This window comes from Rutidosis leptorrhynchoides, chromosome 2 (genome assembly GCF_046630445.1).
Source record: "Rutidosis leptorrhynchoides isolate AG116_Rl617_1_P2 chromosome 2, CSIRO_AGI_Rlap_v1, whole genome shotgun sequence".
Classification (NCBI taxonomy): Eukaryota; Viridiplantae; Streptophyta; class Magnoliopsida; order Asterales; family Asteraceae; genus Rutidosis; species Rutidosis leptorrhynchoides.
In genome coordinates this window covers 132,616,348-132,633,015 of record NC_092334.1, presented here as the reverse complement: position 1 = coordinate 132,633,015, position 16,668 = coordinate 132,616,348, and the positions used below count along the sequence as shown (strand labels likewise).

The window sequence follows — 16,668 nt, the reverse complement described above, 5'->3', positions numbered from 1 at the left end:
ACCTCCCGCTAACCCAAAAACAACTAATACTATTTCACTGTTATGACTTTTCTGTTTTAATACCCATCTTATTTCTATGTAACCCGACATTGCATTTTCTTCTTCTTAATCTCATCATCATCACCAATAAAGCATTACCATCGTCGTGGTATAACAAAACAGAAAACGCAGCAGGCGGCAACAACAATAGCTCATCATCATCATCGAATATTCATAATACATATCATGATCAAATAATCTAAGCATCATCATCAAATAATCTAAGCATCATCATCATTATCACAATAACCTTATCGTAGTTATTATATTCAACAGAATTAGGAACTCCAACAGCAGTAGCAGGCAGAAGTAGAGTTATAACAACCTTATCTGTCTCATTAATGCATTCTTCACAATTTACTTATAAAACAGACAAAAAGAATAACAGCAGCAGTTTTAGTGTTGTGATTGATGGTTTAAGGCTATGATTGTGACTGAATTTATAGTGTGTTTTTGGTTTTGTTTGGTTCAAACGGAATCACATAACAGCAGTAACACACTAGCAATATAGCAGCAGGTTTGTGACAACTTAGAGAGGTTGTTTTGGATTCGAACAAGATTTAACAAGGGTTCGTCACTATCACCAATCATCATATCAGTGTGTTAGTTGTTAAAAATAATAATAACAGAATAAAAAAAACATATCTGTAACAGAACAGAACAGGTATGAACTCATAAGTCTTCTACTTCAATTCATCAATTTCGCTCGCTTCAATCTATAATCCTAACATGAAAGTTGTTATAAATCACTTATCAATTGATCAACACCCCAAATTAAAACATGAAACTACTTATAATACACCAATTAGAATGAAGAATATCGTTTTGACTTTTTATCGTATGATCTTGACTATCAAATTAACAATAACTTTGATAAATTAAAGCTTGAGAATTTACATAGAACTTCACCAGATGATTCATAATAACTCTGCACTAATAGATTTGAAGAACTGATTCGAATTCTTGTTCTTGGCCAAAATCTATCGTATGAAGCACAACTGAAGTTGTTTCTTTTAACTTCCCTTTAATCCTTCAATTAGTTGCAGCTATATATATATAAGGTGTGATAATAATGCTTGAATGATTGACGTAACAGACACAATTAGAGTGATCGGTGTTTGGTAGTGAAGGTCGAGACTGATTGAAGGTCACGAGACGAATAAAAATAGATAAAGGGAAGAAAGATGATAATGAAATAATCAGATAATATCACGTATATATATATATATATATATATATATATATATATATATATATATATATATATATATATATATATATTTATAATTAATATTAATAAATATTTTAATAAGATTTTCACTACTATAAATAATAACAATAAATAAAAATAAAAATAATACAGTAGTTATAGTAATAATAATAATAATAATAATAATAATAATAATAATAATAATAATAATAATAATAATAATAATAATATCATTAATGATAATGATAATAATAATTATAAAATTTATAACAATAACATTATAATTAATAATAATAATAATAATATAACAATTTATATATATTAAATTCGTATCTATATATTATATATTTACAATAATATCAATAACACTAGTATTGATATTAATATTGAAAGTAATAACAATATTATTATAACAACTATTTTTAATTAAATTCAATATGTTAGTATTACATATTAGTGATTATGTAATATAACTATATAATATACATTACATAATAACTTGCATTTTAACATATATTATTGTATATATATAATAATAATTATATATAGAAATTCTATTATATATATATATATATATATATATATATATAATTTCATTTTTTAATTATACTTAATTATTTTGTATCTTATTTACATACTTAAATCTAATGTTTAAATTATATTTAATAATTTCAAATTATTATATATACACTCATTTATATACATATATATACATATTTATTTACAAACAATTGGTCATGAATCGTCGGGTAAAATTCAATGGATAGTTAAGTGCATGAAATTATTTTTTATATGAAACGTCGATTTACTTAACTTGTCGATATCCATCTTCTAAGTTATCTATACTTCATAATTTCACCTTTCCATGAAATAATATGAAAATTAAATAGTTACCTTATCAAAAGTCACAAGAAAATTATTGTAGAGCACGTATTTGAAATCAAACAGGAATTCCACTAACTTTTGTCTAACTCTCGATAATTGACACTTTGTTCTCACTTTAAGATCACTTTACCATTTATTCCAAATATTATTAAAAAATAGATTTCTCAAATCAATGTGGACTTCACAACAAAACCCCGTAATCTTAACACAATATATCTGATAATTCAATCATTTACTATTATCTTTTGATTCCGTCAATAACATATATCGAAACAATTACGTTCATGTAAAGTATTATACATCTAATAATTTGTTAACGTTTTTAATTAATGTTTATATATAATTACATATGCATATCAAGTTAATTATAATTGTTCGTAAATCGTTGGGAATAGTCGAAGGGTAATTGAATATATGTACCTAGTTTCAAAATTTTTGAGACTCAACATTACAGACTTTGCTTATCGTGTTGGAAACATGTAAAGATTAAGTTTAAATTTTTTCGGAAATTTCCGGGTCATCACAGTTGTCTTTCCTGTATGGTTTATATATGTACTTAATGGTGCAGGTGTTGAGATTAATGAGTTGTAGAATTCCAGAGGATGTTGTTGACTTGCTAGACTGCGTCTGCTAGAGATAGAGGATGCTAGACTGTGAATGCTAGACGTAGAGGTTGAGACGAGATTCAGCAGCTAGAGGCGCAGCTAGAGTAGAGGTTTATAGCCAGTTATATTAGTGTTTTTTAGTTTAGAGTTTCCTCCATTGTAAATTACATTTATGACTTTTGTTTTTGTAAAATACTTTAAAGATATTTATATTTATATATATAGTTTGGTTTTGTAGTAAATTTAATTTGGTATATTTGGTGCATTTGCTATTTGGCGCGTATTATTTGAAATTTGAAATTTTAATTTATTTGGCCCTGTAGAAATATTTGGTATTTGGGGGGTATTATTTGAAATATTTGAGATTTTAACCAGGGTTAACATTAACCGGGAACACGTCTAATTGATACCTGAAACACGTCTAATCTAATCAATTAGATGTGATAATTTAATCAATTAGACGTTTTCCGAGAACACGTCTAATTGACAGAAAAAGAGGAACACGTCTAAATACTACTATTTAGACGTGTTAAGTGAACCGCACTATATGTCACTACTCAATTGAAGCCGTCACCTGTAGACGTGTTGTTCAACATGTCTAAAAAGGATTTTCCACACGTCTAATTGTGCTGGAATGTATTTGTGTGTTCAAAAGCGTAAACTCAACGCATCATTGCCCAAAAAGGTAAAATTAACTGAAAAAGTGAGTGCTGTAATTTCGGGTTCACTTCCACCTAAGTTTAAGGACTCGTGGACACCATTAATTTCGGTTACGGTGGGTAATGTTAATGTCAAAAAAGCTTTATTGGATTTGGGGTCTAGTATTAACATACTTCTATCGAGTCTTGTTGAACGGTACGAGTTGGAAACTTTAAAACAAACTGATATTCCCATCCAACTTGCGGACCGGTCAATAAGAACTCCAAGGGGTATGTTAGAAAACGTGATTGTGAAAGTTGAGAATTTTTATTACCCGGTAGATTTTATTGTTATGGACATTGAGACCACCTTTAAGGAGACTCAACCGACGATCATTCTTGGTCGTCCATTTTTTACCACAATTGATACCCTTATCAATTGTAGAACTGGGGTTACAGACATTTCTTTTGGTAATAAGAGATCACAGATTAATTATTTTTAATTCATTACATACACCGGATATCCAGGATTATTTTTTGTTGGATACTAACCATGAACATGTTCAAAAGTATGCATCGGATGTGAAAGAGAAAGAGGAGGTAAGAAATTCTAGTGAAGAGGGTATGAAGAGTGAATTAATGGAATCTCAAATAAGAACTAATGCATAAATTTTGATGAGTCAACAAGAGTCGATACAAAATCTTAAGCGGGAATTGAAAAATCTGAGTCAAGTTCTTGAAACCAAGTTGAGTTCATCATTTAGCACCACTTGTTCATTACCGATTAAAGAAACCGTGATGGCAGTATCCACATTTGTTGGGGTAGATGAAAAAGTTTCTAAATGTGAAAAGGATGAATATTTGGTAACCCCAAAGACGATTGAGCCTTACCGACCACCATCAATGAGAAAATCAAATGAGCAGGTATCTAGTGATAACAAAATGAAAAATATGTGTGTTGGGAATGTGTCTGTTGATACACTTGAAAAGTCTGAAGAATACGATGGGAATGTAGTCAAAGTAATTGGGGGAACCGTAGAAAAACTTTTTGAAAGGTTTGGAGGTCACAAGATCAAAGTGAATAAGAATGTGAAAATGAATTCTCAAGTTAATTATGAGGTGTCTTCAAATTTAGAGGATCTTGAAGGGCCTAAGTGTGGGGGAGAAGATGAAAATCCACCACGTATTTTTATGAGATCGCATGATAAGGTAGAGGAAGATAAGGATGAATCTGTACTTGATCGTTCCATGAGGAAATTACATAGATGGGTCCATGATTCTAAGAGTACAGGGGATGAAAGCTTAACCAACCGTCTTGTGTGTAACTTTTCTCCTAAAGAAAAAGGGAAATTGTTTGAGTTAATGCATGTCACTAAGGAGAATGACATGTGGTTGGATTCTAAGTTGAGGAAAGTTAGAGAAAGTGAAGGTTCTCACAAAGTGAGAGAAGGAGGAACCTTCTACAATCCTGGAATTAGCTGAAATGGAGACAGAGTCGTGTGCACGACTCAAAAATAAAAAACTGCACAAACTATGTGTAGAGTTTGTAAGTCTTCTTTATTTTATTTTATTTTATTTTATTTTTCCTTCTTATTTTTAGATAAATGAACTTTGTGGGTATGTTCACTGCAAGCCCTCACGAGACAAAACTTGTCCACCTGAGGGAAGCGGGTGGTTTAAAGGCTTGTTGCATATGCTAAATGCAATCGTGAGCCCTACGGAAGTGGCTAGTTAAGATTTTACGCTTTTCTTTTTGTTTTTTTTTTTCTAAGTTGTAATGGAAGGATAAATGTAATCGAATGGAACGCATGATGATGAATCAAAAATGGTGTGCAATGGTTACTGTTGGATGGTGAACGTGCGAGTATCTCGGTAATATGTTTGAGTTTTTCTTTTCTTTTCACACAAATATCGTAATATTCTTAAAACATGCGTACGAGGGCGTAGCATGATGTAAGTGTGGGGGAGATGGGAAATTAAAAGGGAAATTAAAAATTTTTGGGATACATTATTTGGGTTTAAAGCTTAAAATGAGTAAAACATTATGATTATTGCGATTGAACAAAATTTTTGATCATAATTTCATAATAACCCAATTGTGACATTGTTGAAAGAATAAGTGAGTGACATGTGTGTTAATGGGTATTAAGACAAAGTTGATTGTTATCTAAAAAAGTGAACAAAATTTTTCAACTTCTAAAGTTAAGAAGTAAAGTCTTCTTAGCTGTGTTTCACCAAGGTGTTTTATACCTGTCGTATGTTCAAGTCCATCCAAATGAGGAAGTAAAGTCTTTTGACTCATGTTCAAAAGCACTTTTAGTGTAGCTTTATACCCATGAATTGACGGAATTAATAAGTACAAAATGTCATTTTCTTTAAACAGCCAGTTTAGGGGCTGGATAAATATTCCTAAACGAGAGCCTTGCTTGGGGCTAAATCCACAAAACGAGAGCTCGATGGGGCCAAATCCATAAAACAGTCAGTTTAGGGGCTGGATAAATATTCCTACACACGAGCCTTGTTGGGGCGTATAATACCGCTAAACTAGAGCTCGATGGAGCTAAAACCATAAAAACTTTATCTCATTATAAGTCACGTGGGACTTAAATTCAACGACCCTTCATCGATTGTTCACCCTGCTCCGAGAGTCACCGGAGGAGTTGTTGGGACATAAGATGAGTGTCGTGATCCTAAAACACCGGGAGAACTAAAAAGGGTGTCTTCGGACACTCTGGCACACCAACCTTTAAAACAAAAAAAGGAATTAACGGTACGTGATTCTTTTATCTAGTTCATATGTCGGATGGCTCTCACTTGACTCATGGTTTAATTAAAGATCACAAAGTTTGAGGTTCTATTACACTTTTGCTATGAAGTATTCGTTCTAGACAAGATGTTATTATAATCATGATTCAATTTGGGAATTTAAAGTTGGTTAATTTCAAGTGGGAGCCATGTCGGTGGATTTTATGTTTCATATTGAGTTCAAGGCTTCGCGGTCCTATATATGCTTTTGAAGATTTATCATTTGGTTGAAGATTTGAGTTGAAGATTGTTTGAGGACAAACAATGACAAGTGCGAGGGAGTAGTAAAACATTATGATTATTGCGATTAAACAAAATTTTTGATCACAATTTCATAACAACCCAAGTGTGACATTGTTGAAAGAATAAGTGAGTGGCATGTGTGTTAATGGGTATTAAGACAAAGTTGATTGTTATCTAAAGCAATTAAAGTGAACAAAATTTTTCAACTTCTAAAGTTAAGAAGTAAAGTCATCTTAGTTGTGTTTCACCAAGGTGTTTTATACCTGTCGGATGTTAAGAAAAGTCGAAAAAAGAAGGCCCAGTCGCAGATTGAGGCTGGGAGGCGCAATTTGCGCCTGGGTTTGGCCAAAAATCATCATCAGGTTGAAAATGGGCATATTTTTGCGGCTGATTTTTGCAATTGGCCGTAAATTGCGGCCGTTGGGTGCAATTTGCGGCTGGGACTATTTTTGGATAGAATTTGAGTCCAGATTTGAGGGATTTGCTACTTGGGAAACACCCTACTTCATCCCTATATATATTACACCCTAGGCTACGAATTTGATATCTTTTCTCAGAGCCAAAAACACCATAAACATCATCATAATCATTCTAAGTTCAAGGATTCAAGCCAAGCTATTCAAGATTCTTCATCAAATCATCATGTTCATCATCACCAACATTAGTGGCTAGTCTCTTTTACTTTTTTCCTTGCATGAACAATTATTGTATGCTTAGTTCTTCATGTATTTATGTGGTTCTTGATTTTGTAATCCTTATGTCTATTGGTTTATGACTTCATTGAATCTTTTGAATTATCAATTAATGCAAGTTTGAGTTTATTGATTGTTTCAAGACAAGTGATTGTTATTTAACATATTGTGCTTAATCCAACCTAGTTATAACTTATTATAGGGATAAAGACAACGTGTGTAGGTAGCATTGTTTGTGCTCAAAATAATCATATATCGTAAAATTGAAGAAATCATGTCTATGAGGTTTAGTTGATAATTTGATAGCATAAAGACTTGTTGGACTAGTGCATGCCTAATTGAGATTGTAAAGGAATAAAGGCTTTAATCCAATTGTTTACAACTGATAATGCTAAAAACGAACATATATTTCATAGCATTATCCTTCAAGAAAGATAAGCTTTTAGTTGCAATTGTTCTATTTACAAGTGATATTCGTTTAAATAATAAAAGGTGAAGACAAAAGACAGATTCGACGATTTGAAGACGCAAACGACCAAAAAGCTAAAAAGTACAAAGTACAATCCAAGTGGTTCAATTTATTGATGAGAAACGTCTCAAAATCACAAGAGTACAAGTCGCAAAAAGCAAAGTACAAGATATTAAATTATACAAAAAGGCGTTCGAAAATTTGGAACCGAGACATGAACCAACTATCAACGTCCGACTCAACGGAGCTGAAATTACAAGTCAACTATGCACAAGAATATAATATAATATATAATTACTTATATATATTATTATATATTATATTTATCAGCAGCCCACGTTTAATTCACTATGGTGAGCTGGAATCCAAAGCTCCGCGACTGCGGAGCTGTGAAGAAGAAAAGTACCGCACTCGCGGAGCTGCACAGTGCAAAATGGGCCTATAAAAGCCAACGCATTCGGATGATCTCATCATCCCTTTTTCTTTCTTTCTATCTACGTAAAATACATATATATATATATATATATATATATATATATATATATATATATATATATATATATATATATATATATATATATATATATATATATATATATATATATATATATATATATATATATATATATATATATTTTATAATTATAATTATAATTTTAATATTAAGTTAATAATAATAAGGTTATAGTGGCGAATGTTTTAAGTTTGTAAGTCGAAATTCTGTCCGTGTAACACTACGCGATTAATACTCATTGTAAGTTATGTTCAACCTTTTTAAATTAATGTCTCGTAGCTAAGTTATTATTATGTTTATTTAAGCTGAAGTAATCGTGATGTTGGACTAAATATTAAGACGGGGTTATTGGGCTTTGGACCATAATTGAGGTTTGGACAAAAGACCGACACTTGTGGAAATTGGACTATGGGCTATTAATGGGCTTTATATTTGTTTAACTGAATAATAGTTCGTTAATTTAATATAGAGATTTACAATTTGAGGTAATTATAAATAACCATATACACTCGATCGGACACGATGGGCGGGATATTTCTAAATGCTAATAATCGTTCATTTAACCGGACACGGGGATGGATTAATAGTCAATGGACTCATTAAAACAGGGGTGGATTACATACAGTCGATAACCTGGTGTAATCATTAACAAAGTATTAAGACCTTGTTACAGTTTAAGTCTCCAATTAGTTGGAATATTTGACTTCGGGTATAAGGGTAATTTGAAGAGGACACTCGCACTTTATATTTATGACCGATGGACTGTTATGGACAAAAACCAGATGGACATATCGAATAATCCAGGACAAAGGACAATTAACCCATGGTAATAAATTAAAATCAACACGTCGAACATCATGATTACGGAAGTTTAAATAAGCATAATTCCTTTATTTTATATCTCATCGCACTTTATTTATCGTTATTTTATTTATCGTACTTTGAATTATTGCATTTTTAATCATCGCACTTTTATTTATCGTCATTTACTTTACGCTTTAAATTAAGTTATATTTATAATTAATATTTTACATTAGCTTTTAATTGTGACTTAAGACATAAAATCAACAAACCGGTCATTAAACGGTAAAACCCCCTTTTTATAATAATAATAATAATACTACTACTTATACATATATATATATATATATATATATATATATATATATATATATATATATATATATATATATACATATATATATACATATATATATACATATATATACATATATATATACATATATAGATGTATATATATGTATATATGTATATATGTATATATGTATATATGTATATATCTATATATATGTGTGTGTATATATATATATCTATATATATATATATATATATATATATATATATATATATATATATACAATTATAGTTTAAAATAAATATAGCGTTAGACTCAGCTAGCTCCCTGTGGAACGAACCGGACTTACTTAAAAACTACACTACTTTACGATTAGGTACACTGCCTATAAGTGTTGTAGCAAGGTTTAGGTATATCCATTCTATAAATAAATAAATAACTTGTGTAAAATTGTATCGTATTTAATATTATTTCAAAATAAAATTAATAGTATTTCGTACTACACCTCGCACACATCAACAACCTTTTCATCTAGCTTATTGTTTATGCTCTTAATCATTCAAAGTTTGCGTTTTGCCTAGTAATTGTCAATTTAGTCGTTACTTTAGTTTATCTTAGTTAATCACAAACAACCAAATCTGAAATTTGCTTGCTATTAACCACTATTTCTCGTGGAACGAATCCTACTTACCTTAGCTAATTTAGAGTAATTAGTTCATTTTTGACCGGCCCTTCGACACCGATCAGACATATATCCGCTAGTTTGTAATGTAGCATTTTTGTCTGATCATGAAAGACAAATTTTTTTAGTTTCCAAATTAATCTTGTAAGTAAAGAAAAAGCACGTTTTCGAATAAATTAAGGGATATGATACACCTAAAACCATGATCAGATAAAAGAGGTGAAATTTACAAAAATAAGGAGAACACTAAATTGAGGCTCCATTCATATGCTTCTCGTAATTTATGGCCTTTCAAAAAAGAGAGAAATAAGGCAAAATCCCAGGGAGTGTTAGTGTAAAAAATAATGTCCACGTGCATGAGAATAAAAATCTCCCCTAAAAGAACAAGTTAATTACCTCATATCTTACAATGGCTCAACGGAGTAGTATCAACAAGGTGTCCATCGGAGATCAAAATGATAAACCACCATCGTTGTCACCGGAGTTCAGCCTACACCGCCACCTGCATCCGCTCAATGGAACTCCAAAGATGGTGGTTATATTTTCTGTCACAGTGGCTCTTACATGCTTGTTTATATTTAACTCTTCTATCGCATTCCCATTTTATAGCTTTTGCAACAATATTGACCCTTTGCGTAAAGATATCCATTCCGGTCCAGGGAGAGGTGGCGACTTTTCTCAAGAGTCAAAAAGATTAGGCGTTGATGGTGACCAATCTCAAGAACCAAAAAGATTGCGCGTTGACGGAGACCATTCTCAAGATTCAAAAAGATTGAGCGGTGACGGAGACCATTCTCGAGACTCAAAAAGATCGAGCGTTGAAGGTGACCATTCTCAAGAATCGAAAAAATTGAGCGTTGATGGTGATCATTCTCAAGAATCAGAAAGATCAAGCGTTGACGTTGACCATTCTCAAGAATCAAAAAGAATGAGCGTTGTCCGTGACCATTCTCAAGACTCAAAAAGATTGAGCGTTGAAGGTGACCATTCTCAAGAATCAAAAAGATTGAGCGTTGATGGTGATGATTCTAAAGAAACAAAAAGATTGAGCATTGATGGCGACCATTCTCAGGAATCAAAAAGATTGAGCATTGATGGCGACCATTCTCAAGAATCAAAAAGATTGAGTGTTGACGACGACCATTCTCAAGATCCAAAAAGATCGAGTGTTGTTAGTGACCATTCTCAAGAACCAAAAAGATTGAATTTTGCGAATGATCCTTCTCAAGAAGCAAAAATACTGAGCGTTGATGGCGACCATTCTCAAGACTCTAAAAGATTAAGTGTTGACGGTGACCATTCTAAAGAACCAAAAAGATTGAGCATTGATGGCGACCATTCTCAAGAACCAAAAAAATTTAACGTTGTCGTTGACCATTTTCAAGAATCAAAAACATCGAGCGTTGTCGGCGACCATTCCCAACACTCAAAAAGTTTGAACGTTGACGGTGACCATTCTAAAGAAGCAAAAAGATCAAGAGTTGACGGTTACCATTCTCAAGAACCAAAAAGATTCAACGTTGTCAGTGACCATTCTAAAGAACCAATAAAATTGATCGTTGTCGATGACCATTCTCAAGAACAAAAAAGACTGATCGTTGTAGACGACCATTCTCAAGATTCAAAAAAATTTAGCAATGATGGTGACCATTCTAAAGAACCAAAAAGATTGAGCACTGACGACGACCATTCTCAACAACCAAAAACATTAAGAGTTGACGGCGATCATTCTCAAGTGCCAAAAACATTAAGCGTTGCCGATGACCATTCAGAACCAAAAAGATTGAGCGTTGATGGCGACCGTTCTCAAAACTCAAAAAGATTGACCGTTCAAGGTGACCATTCACAAGAAGCAAAAAGATTGACCGTTGACGGCGGCCATTCTCAAGAACCAAAGAGTTTGAGCGTTGCAGGCGACCATTCTCAAAAACAAAAAACATTTAGCGTCGCCGGTGACCATCCTCAAGGACCAAAGAGAATGAACGTTGACGATGGTCATCCTGCCATTGACCATTCTCAAGAACCGAAAAGATATAGTGTTGTCGATGACCATTCTCAAGAACCAAAAAGATTGAACATTGCCGGTGACAATCCTACAAATTCGGTAATTAAGCGTATAAACCGTTTGTTTCTTTTAGTTCTTTTTCCAGTTTTACAAATCTCGAAAGATTTTCTTTTTTTAAAGAGTTTTCTTCCTGTTTTCGTGATCACGTATATATGTTCACAGTAAAATTTAAATCTGATACTTCTTGCGAGGAACTTAACTGATGTCCTAACCACTGAGCTATCTTCAGATCACATATAAATACAATTATTATGTCAAATTTATAACCCTTTTTTTAGTTTTAATCTACAGGATAATTCTACTGACTTGAAAAGCATACTAAAACATGCAGCAATGGATACGAATACAGTTATAATAACAAGTATAAACAATGCATGGACTGCACCAAATGGTATATTCGAATTACTTTTAGAGAGCTTTCGAACCGGGAATCAAACAGAAAGGTTTCTCAAACACTTGGTCGTTGTATCTTTGGATCAAAACGCATACACTCGTTGCCTAAAGTTGCATCCACATTGTTACAATCTTAAAACCCCTGGTGTAGACTTTTCACAGGAAGCATATTTTATGGAAGAAGATTACTTGAAGATAGTGTGGGAAAAAGTTAACTTTCAACACAGTGTTCTTGACTTAGGATATAGCTTTGTGTTCACGGTTTGTACTCCTTCCCATGCTCCTTCATACAATATCTAAATACTTCATACTTATAACATCATATATCATGGTGCACTAACATATAAAAGTTCCCGGGCAGCGATGGGGACGGGGTTATTATCGCTGCATCGGCATAGTCGAAATGGGAGATGATCGCAACGGGTGGTTTAGTCCCCCTCGGGTGATCCCAATCGCTGTTAAAAAAAAAAAAAAAAAGTAAATGTTACACTCATAAAAATGTTAGCTTTTTTCCTCCCCTGTTAGTCTAGTATACTGAAGTATCACTATAACTTGACTTTTTAATTCAAAAACCTAAATCTTTAAATCAAATATAAGATTTGTATGTCCTTTAATGTTAGATTTTTTTTTATTGTCATTCTTTATACTATAATAAAGTTTGTATATTAATAAAGTCGTGACGAATACCATGAATAACACGCTGTAAAAAGCGAAAAGTTTGACTTTTGTGTTTGACTAATGCCTCTGTATAAACAGGATGCAGATATAATGTGGTTTAGAGATCCATTTTTACAGCTTCAAGATGATTCTGACATCCAAATGTCTTGTGATGACTTTAATGGAAACCCATTTGATTTGAGAAACCTACCAAATAGCGGTTTTATGTATGTGAAGGCAAACAACAAAACAATTCAATTTTACAAGTTTTGGTACGACTCAAGACTCGATATCCCGGGTGGTAATCAAGATGTTCTCAACAGGATAAAGTTCAGTCCTTATGTGAAAGATATTGGATTACAAATTCGGTTCTTGGATACCGCTTACTTTGGTGGCTTTTGTCAACCTAGCCAAGATCTAAATAAAGTGTGCACAATGCATGCTAATTGTTGTGCTGGTTTAGAGAACAAGGTTCATGATCTTGGAATCATGTTAAACGATTGGCGAAAGTATACTATATCGCTTGCGAAACACTCATCAAGACATGTGTATAAAGGTTCATGGACAGTTCCTCAGTTTTGCAGGTATTTTTTTCATTCATTTTCTCGTAAAATAAAAATTTAGTAATTATAATGTGCAATAATAATGTTTTATCGTAAAATGTTTGATCATGATCAGGGGTTCTTTAGATCGTCCACGTCCAGCAACTAAAAAGAAAGCTAAAAAGAAATATAGTCAGCGAGAAAAGACGATATGATCGTGATGTTTGAGTATTTGTTTGAGAAATTGTATTAAAGATGGTAGAGTTAAGTAAATATATGGATGATAAAGTAAAGATGGATTTTGTAGACGTTAAATTTGGTTATACACCAGAAAGTGTGACTTTATGTTTAAACATATGTTGCATAAAGATATATGCATGCATCTCCACAACGAGATTACATAATATATTGGTTATTAAAATATGATATAAGTTGTGATTATATTAGAGGGCATTAACCATTGTAAGTAAAGTGAGTATTAGACTATAAATAGTTATCTTCACCTTCTAATCCCTTCAAATTTTTGAATAGAAAACACATACCTTTTACACACACTAAACCTCTGCAATTCCCTATCAACACAATTGTAACCAATTTCATATCCATAATAATCTGTATGCATATGACGATAATTCAACATCTCCATGTGTTCATCATCATGTACATCACACAAGCAGTTTAACTCCTCTGCTCATACATAATTATCACGAATTCATCACACTAGCACGAGTTATGAATGTACTGGCCGAGAATTTTGGGTTGTGAGGCTAGTCGAGAAGAAAATTCTTGACTAGTATTCTTGGTCGGGAAAATATTTCTCGTAAGATGATGATGGTCGAGAAATAATTTCTCGTTTGTTTTAGCGGGTCAAGAAATTTTTTCTCGTCTAGATTAAGTGGTAGAGACAATTTTTTCTCGTTCAAGTGGTCGAAAACATTTTTCTCGTCTAGTATTCAGGGTCGAGATAAATATTTCGGTAGTCTAGGATCGTGTAAACAGGATTAAACGATCTAATCTTCAATATCGAGTGCAGAATAACTAGATATTGGGTTTTATATCAAAAACAATCAGTTAATCAATGATCTTATGTTATAATACGACTTAAGATGATTAAGATCAATCCACAAGAGTGCTAGAGGACCAGGGATTCGGCTACGACACTTATGAAGGTTTAGGATACGTAACCCTAATAATGAACCCGAATTGGCCCATATATACATACAGCACGTGCAACTGTGCGGTTGCAGCTTGCAACCGTGCGGTTGCCCAATGGACCCGTACGGATGCATTCTGCATCCGTGCGGTTGCACTCCCGGTGTATAAATTAAACATTATCGCATATTAACTCGTAGACTATTATACACCATCTACTATAATGAACTCGGGGACTAACGTCATGCACCAAAAAACTCCCCTTATGACCCAGTTCATTATCTCAAACAATAAAATCAACTTTCACCTGCATTAGACGAACAAACACGCAATCAAACGATTCAAATAACAAATAGTTCATACATTCACGTCACGTTATTACAACCAAATCGAAATAAAACAAAACAAACATTCAAGTCCAGAGTTCGAGAGTTTTTGATCAAAAAATAGACATTAAGTGTAATGATCATATGCATAACAAGTTCGAACGACCCTGTTGAACTGAATGGCCTGTTCTATGTTGTGCAACTCGTGGAAAATCGGGTGTCTTCGCAACACCTTGATGTCATCCCTTCAAAGATTCCTGATCCACCTGGGATCGATAATCCTAATATGGTCCAGAGTATCACCAGATTCCAACAAAATAACCGCCTCTTCAGTTCACCCATCATAATACCACCACTTAAACCGCTTACCAAAGTTTTGTGGCATCTTGCGAACAGGAGCAAACTTCATCGTCTTTGCACGCTTATACTTCACAACTCTAACTCTCCTTCCAGTTTCTTGATCAATTCAATATGACGTTTTAGGAAACTGAGGCTCCAACAGTGACCAACCATACTTAAACTCTTTTCTAATCTTAAACTCCATCCACTGACCTCATCCATCAGACTCATGATAGAGAAGTGGCAGTCTAGCTAATTCCATCATCTCAAAATATGGGAGCGATTTCATGTCTACAGCATGTTTGAAATAATCAACTCCATTCTCCCTTCTACAGAAAAACAATTAAGATCTTTCAAATACGCCCAGCTGAGAATCTTTCCACCAGTAACCTTTCCTATTCTGTCATAGAATAATTTGTATTTTAGTTCCAACGGTATCTTCTTAAACCAAGACTTTGTACAGGATTTCTGATACTCCCTCCATTCATGATTCTTTTGTTTATTCATCGTCTCAAGATTCTTACCGTCATTATTTACATCAGAAGACTCACCCTCCTCATCAGTTCGCTTCTCATCAACTTTGCGATTCAAAACATCATCATCTTGTCGTTTAAATAGATCCGCAAACTCTGGCAAGTCTTCTTCATCAGCACTATTCACAATTTCCTCATCATCAGAAGCATCTTCAATGATAACTTCTTCAGCACTGTCATCACCAGTATGTTTATGTTCACGTGTACCCGCTGTATTTGGTGTTTTCTCTGCAGCAATCAACTGCTCTCTACCTCTACACCAAATATTCTAGCTACCTCCTCATCGATCATCGTATGTACAATTTCTCCCTCTTCGACATCATAGTTAACTTATGAATATCTTGATTGTCCAGAAAATACGTTAACTTATGAATACATTAACTTATGAATATCAACAGATAAGGGTTTAGGAAAATGTACCTCCTGAATTTGACTTACGTTCTCAGGACCATCAGAAGATGAGTCCGAGGAGAATTCACTTTCTGTCGAGACCAAATCATCACCGATATGCTCAGGCTTTTAACGAATAGTACCATCGTGAGGATCCGCCTCCAATCTATTCTTAAACCTACGCTCACGATGATCCAATTGCCTTATCCTCTTAGCCTGATCCTCAGAATGTTTCCTAAGATCAGCAGCCTCTTTCTTTGATTTCTCAAGTTCACTGGTCAACGAATTCACCTTAGCTTCTAAATCAACCACCAGCTTATTCTTCTCCTTGTTCTTAGCTTTCATCTTCTCATGTTTATTCACCAAGCTTAGCACAGTCTCCTGAAGGCTTAC

At 33.2% G+C, this 16,668-nt stretch overlaps 1 protein-coding gene across 1 annotated transcript; it reads left to right on the top strand.

Moving 5' to 3' along the window:
- The first annotated feature begins 10,287 nt into the window (after positions 1 to 10,287).
- LOC139888279 (uncharacterized protein At4g15970-like) lies at positions 10,288 to 13,750 on the top strand. The gene is made up of 4 exons (XM_071871297.1): positions 10,288 to 10,484; positions 12,204 to 12,597; positions 13,093 to 13,577; positions 13,672 to 13,750. The coding sequence occupies exons 1-4, from the start codon at positions 10,288 to 10,290 to the stop codon at positions 13,748 to 13,750; spliced, it is 1,155 nt and encodes a 384-aa protein (XP_071727398.1).
- The last annotated feature ends 2,918 nt before the right edge of the window (positions 13,751 to 16,668 follow it).

What these genes read in the sequence shown, in the direction of transcription:
- LOC139888279 (XM_071871297.1), top strand. Translation starts at nt 10,288, where the DNA reads ATGGCTCAACGGAGTAGTATCAACAAGGTGTCCATCGGAGATCAAAAT. An exon ending in GATATAGCTTTGTGTTCACG is followed by an intron (nt 12,598 to 13,092) that starts GTTTGTACTCCT and finishes CTGTATAAACAG; the next exon opens with GATGCAGATATAATGTGGTT. An exon ending in ACAGTTCCTCAGTTTTGCAG is followed by an intron (nt 13,578 to 13,671) that starts GTATTTTTTTCA and finishes GATCATGATCAG; the next exon opens with GGGTTCTTTAGATCGTCCAC.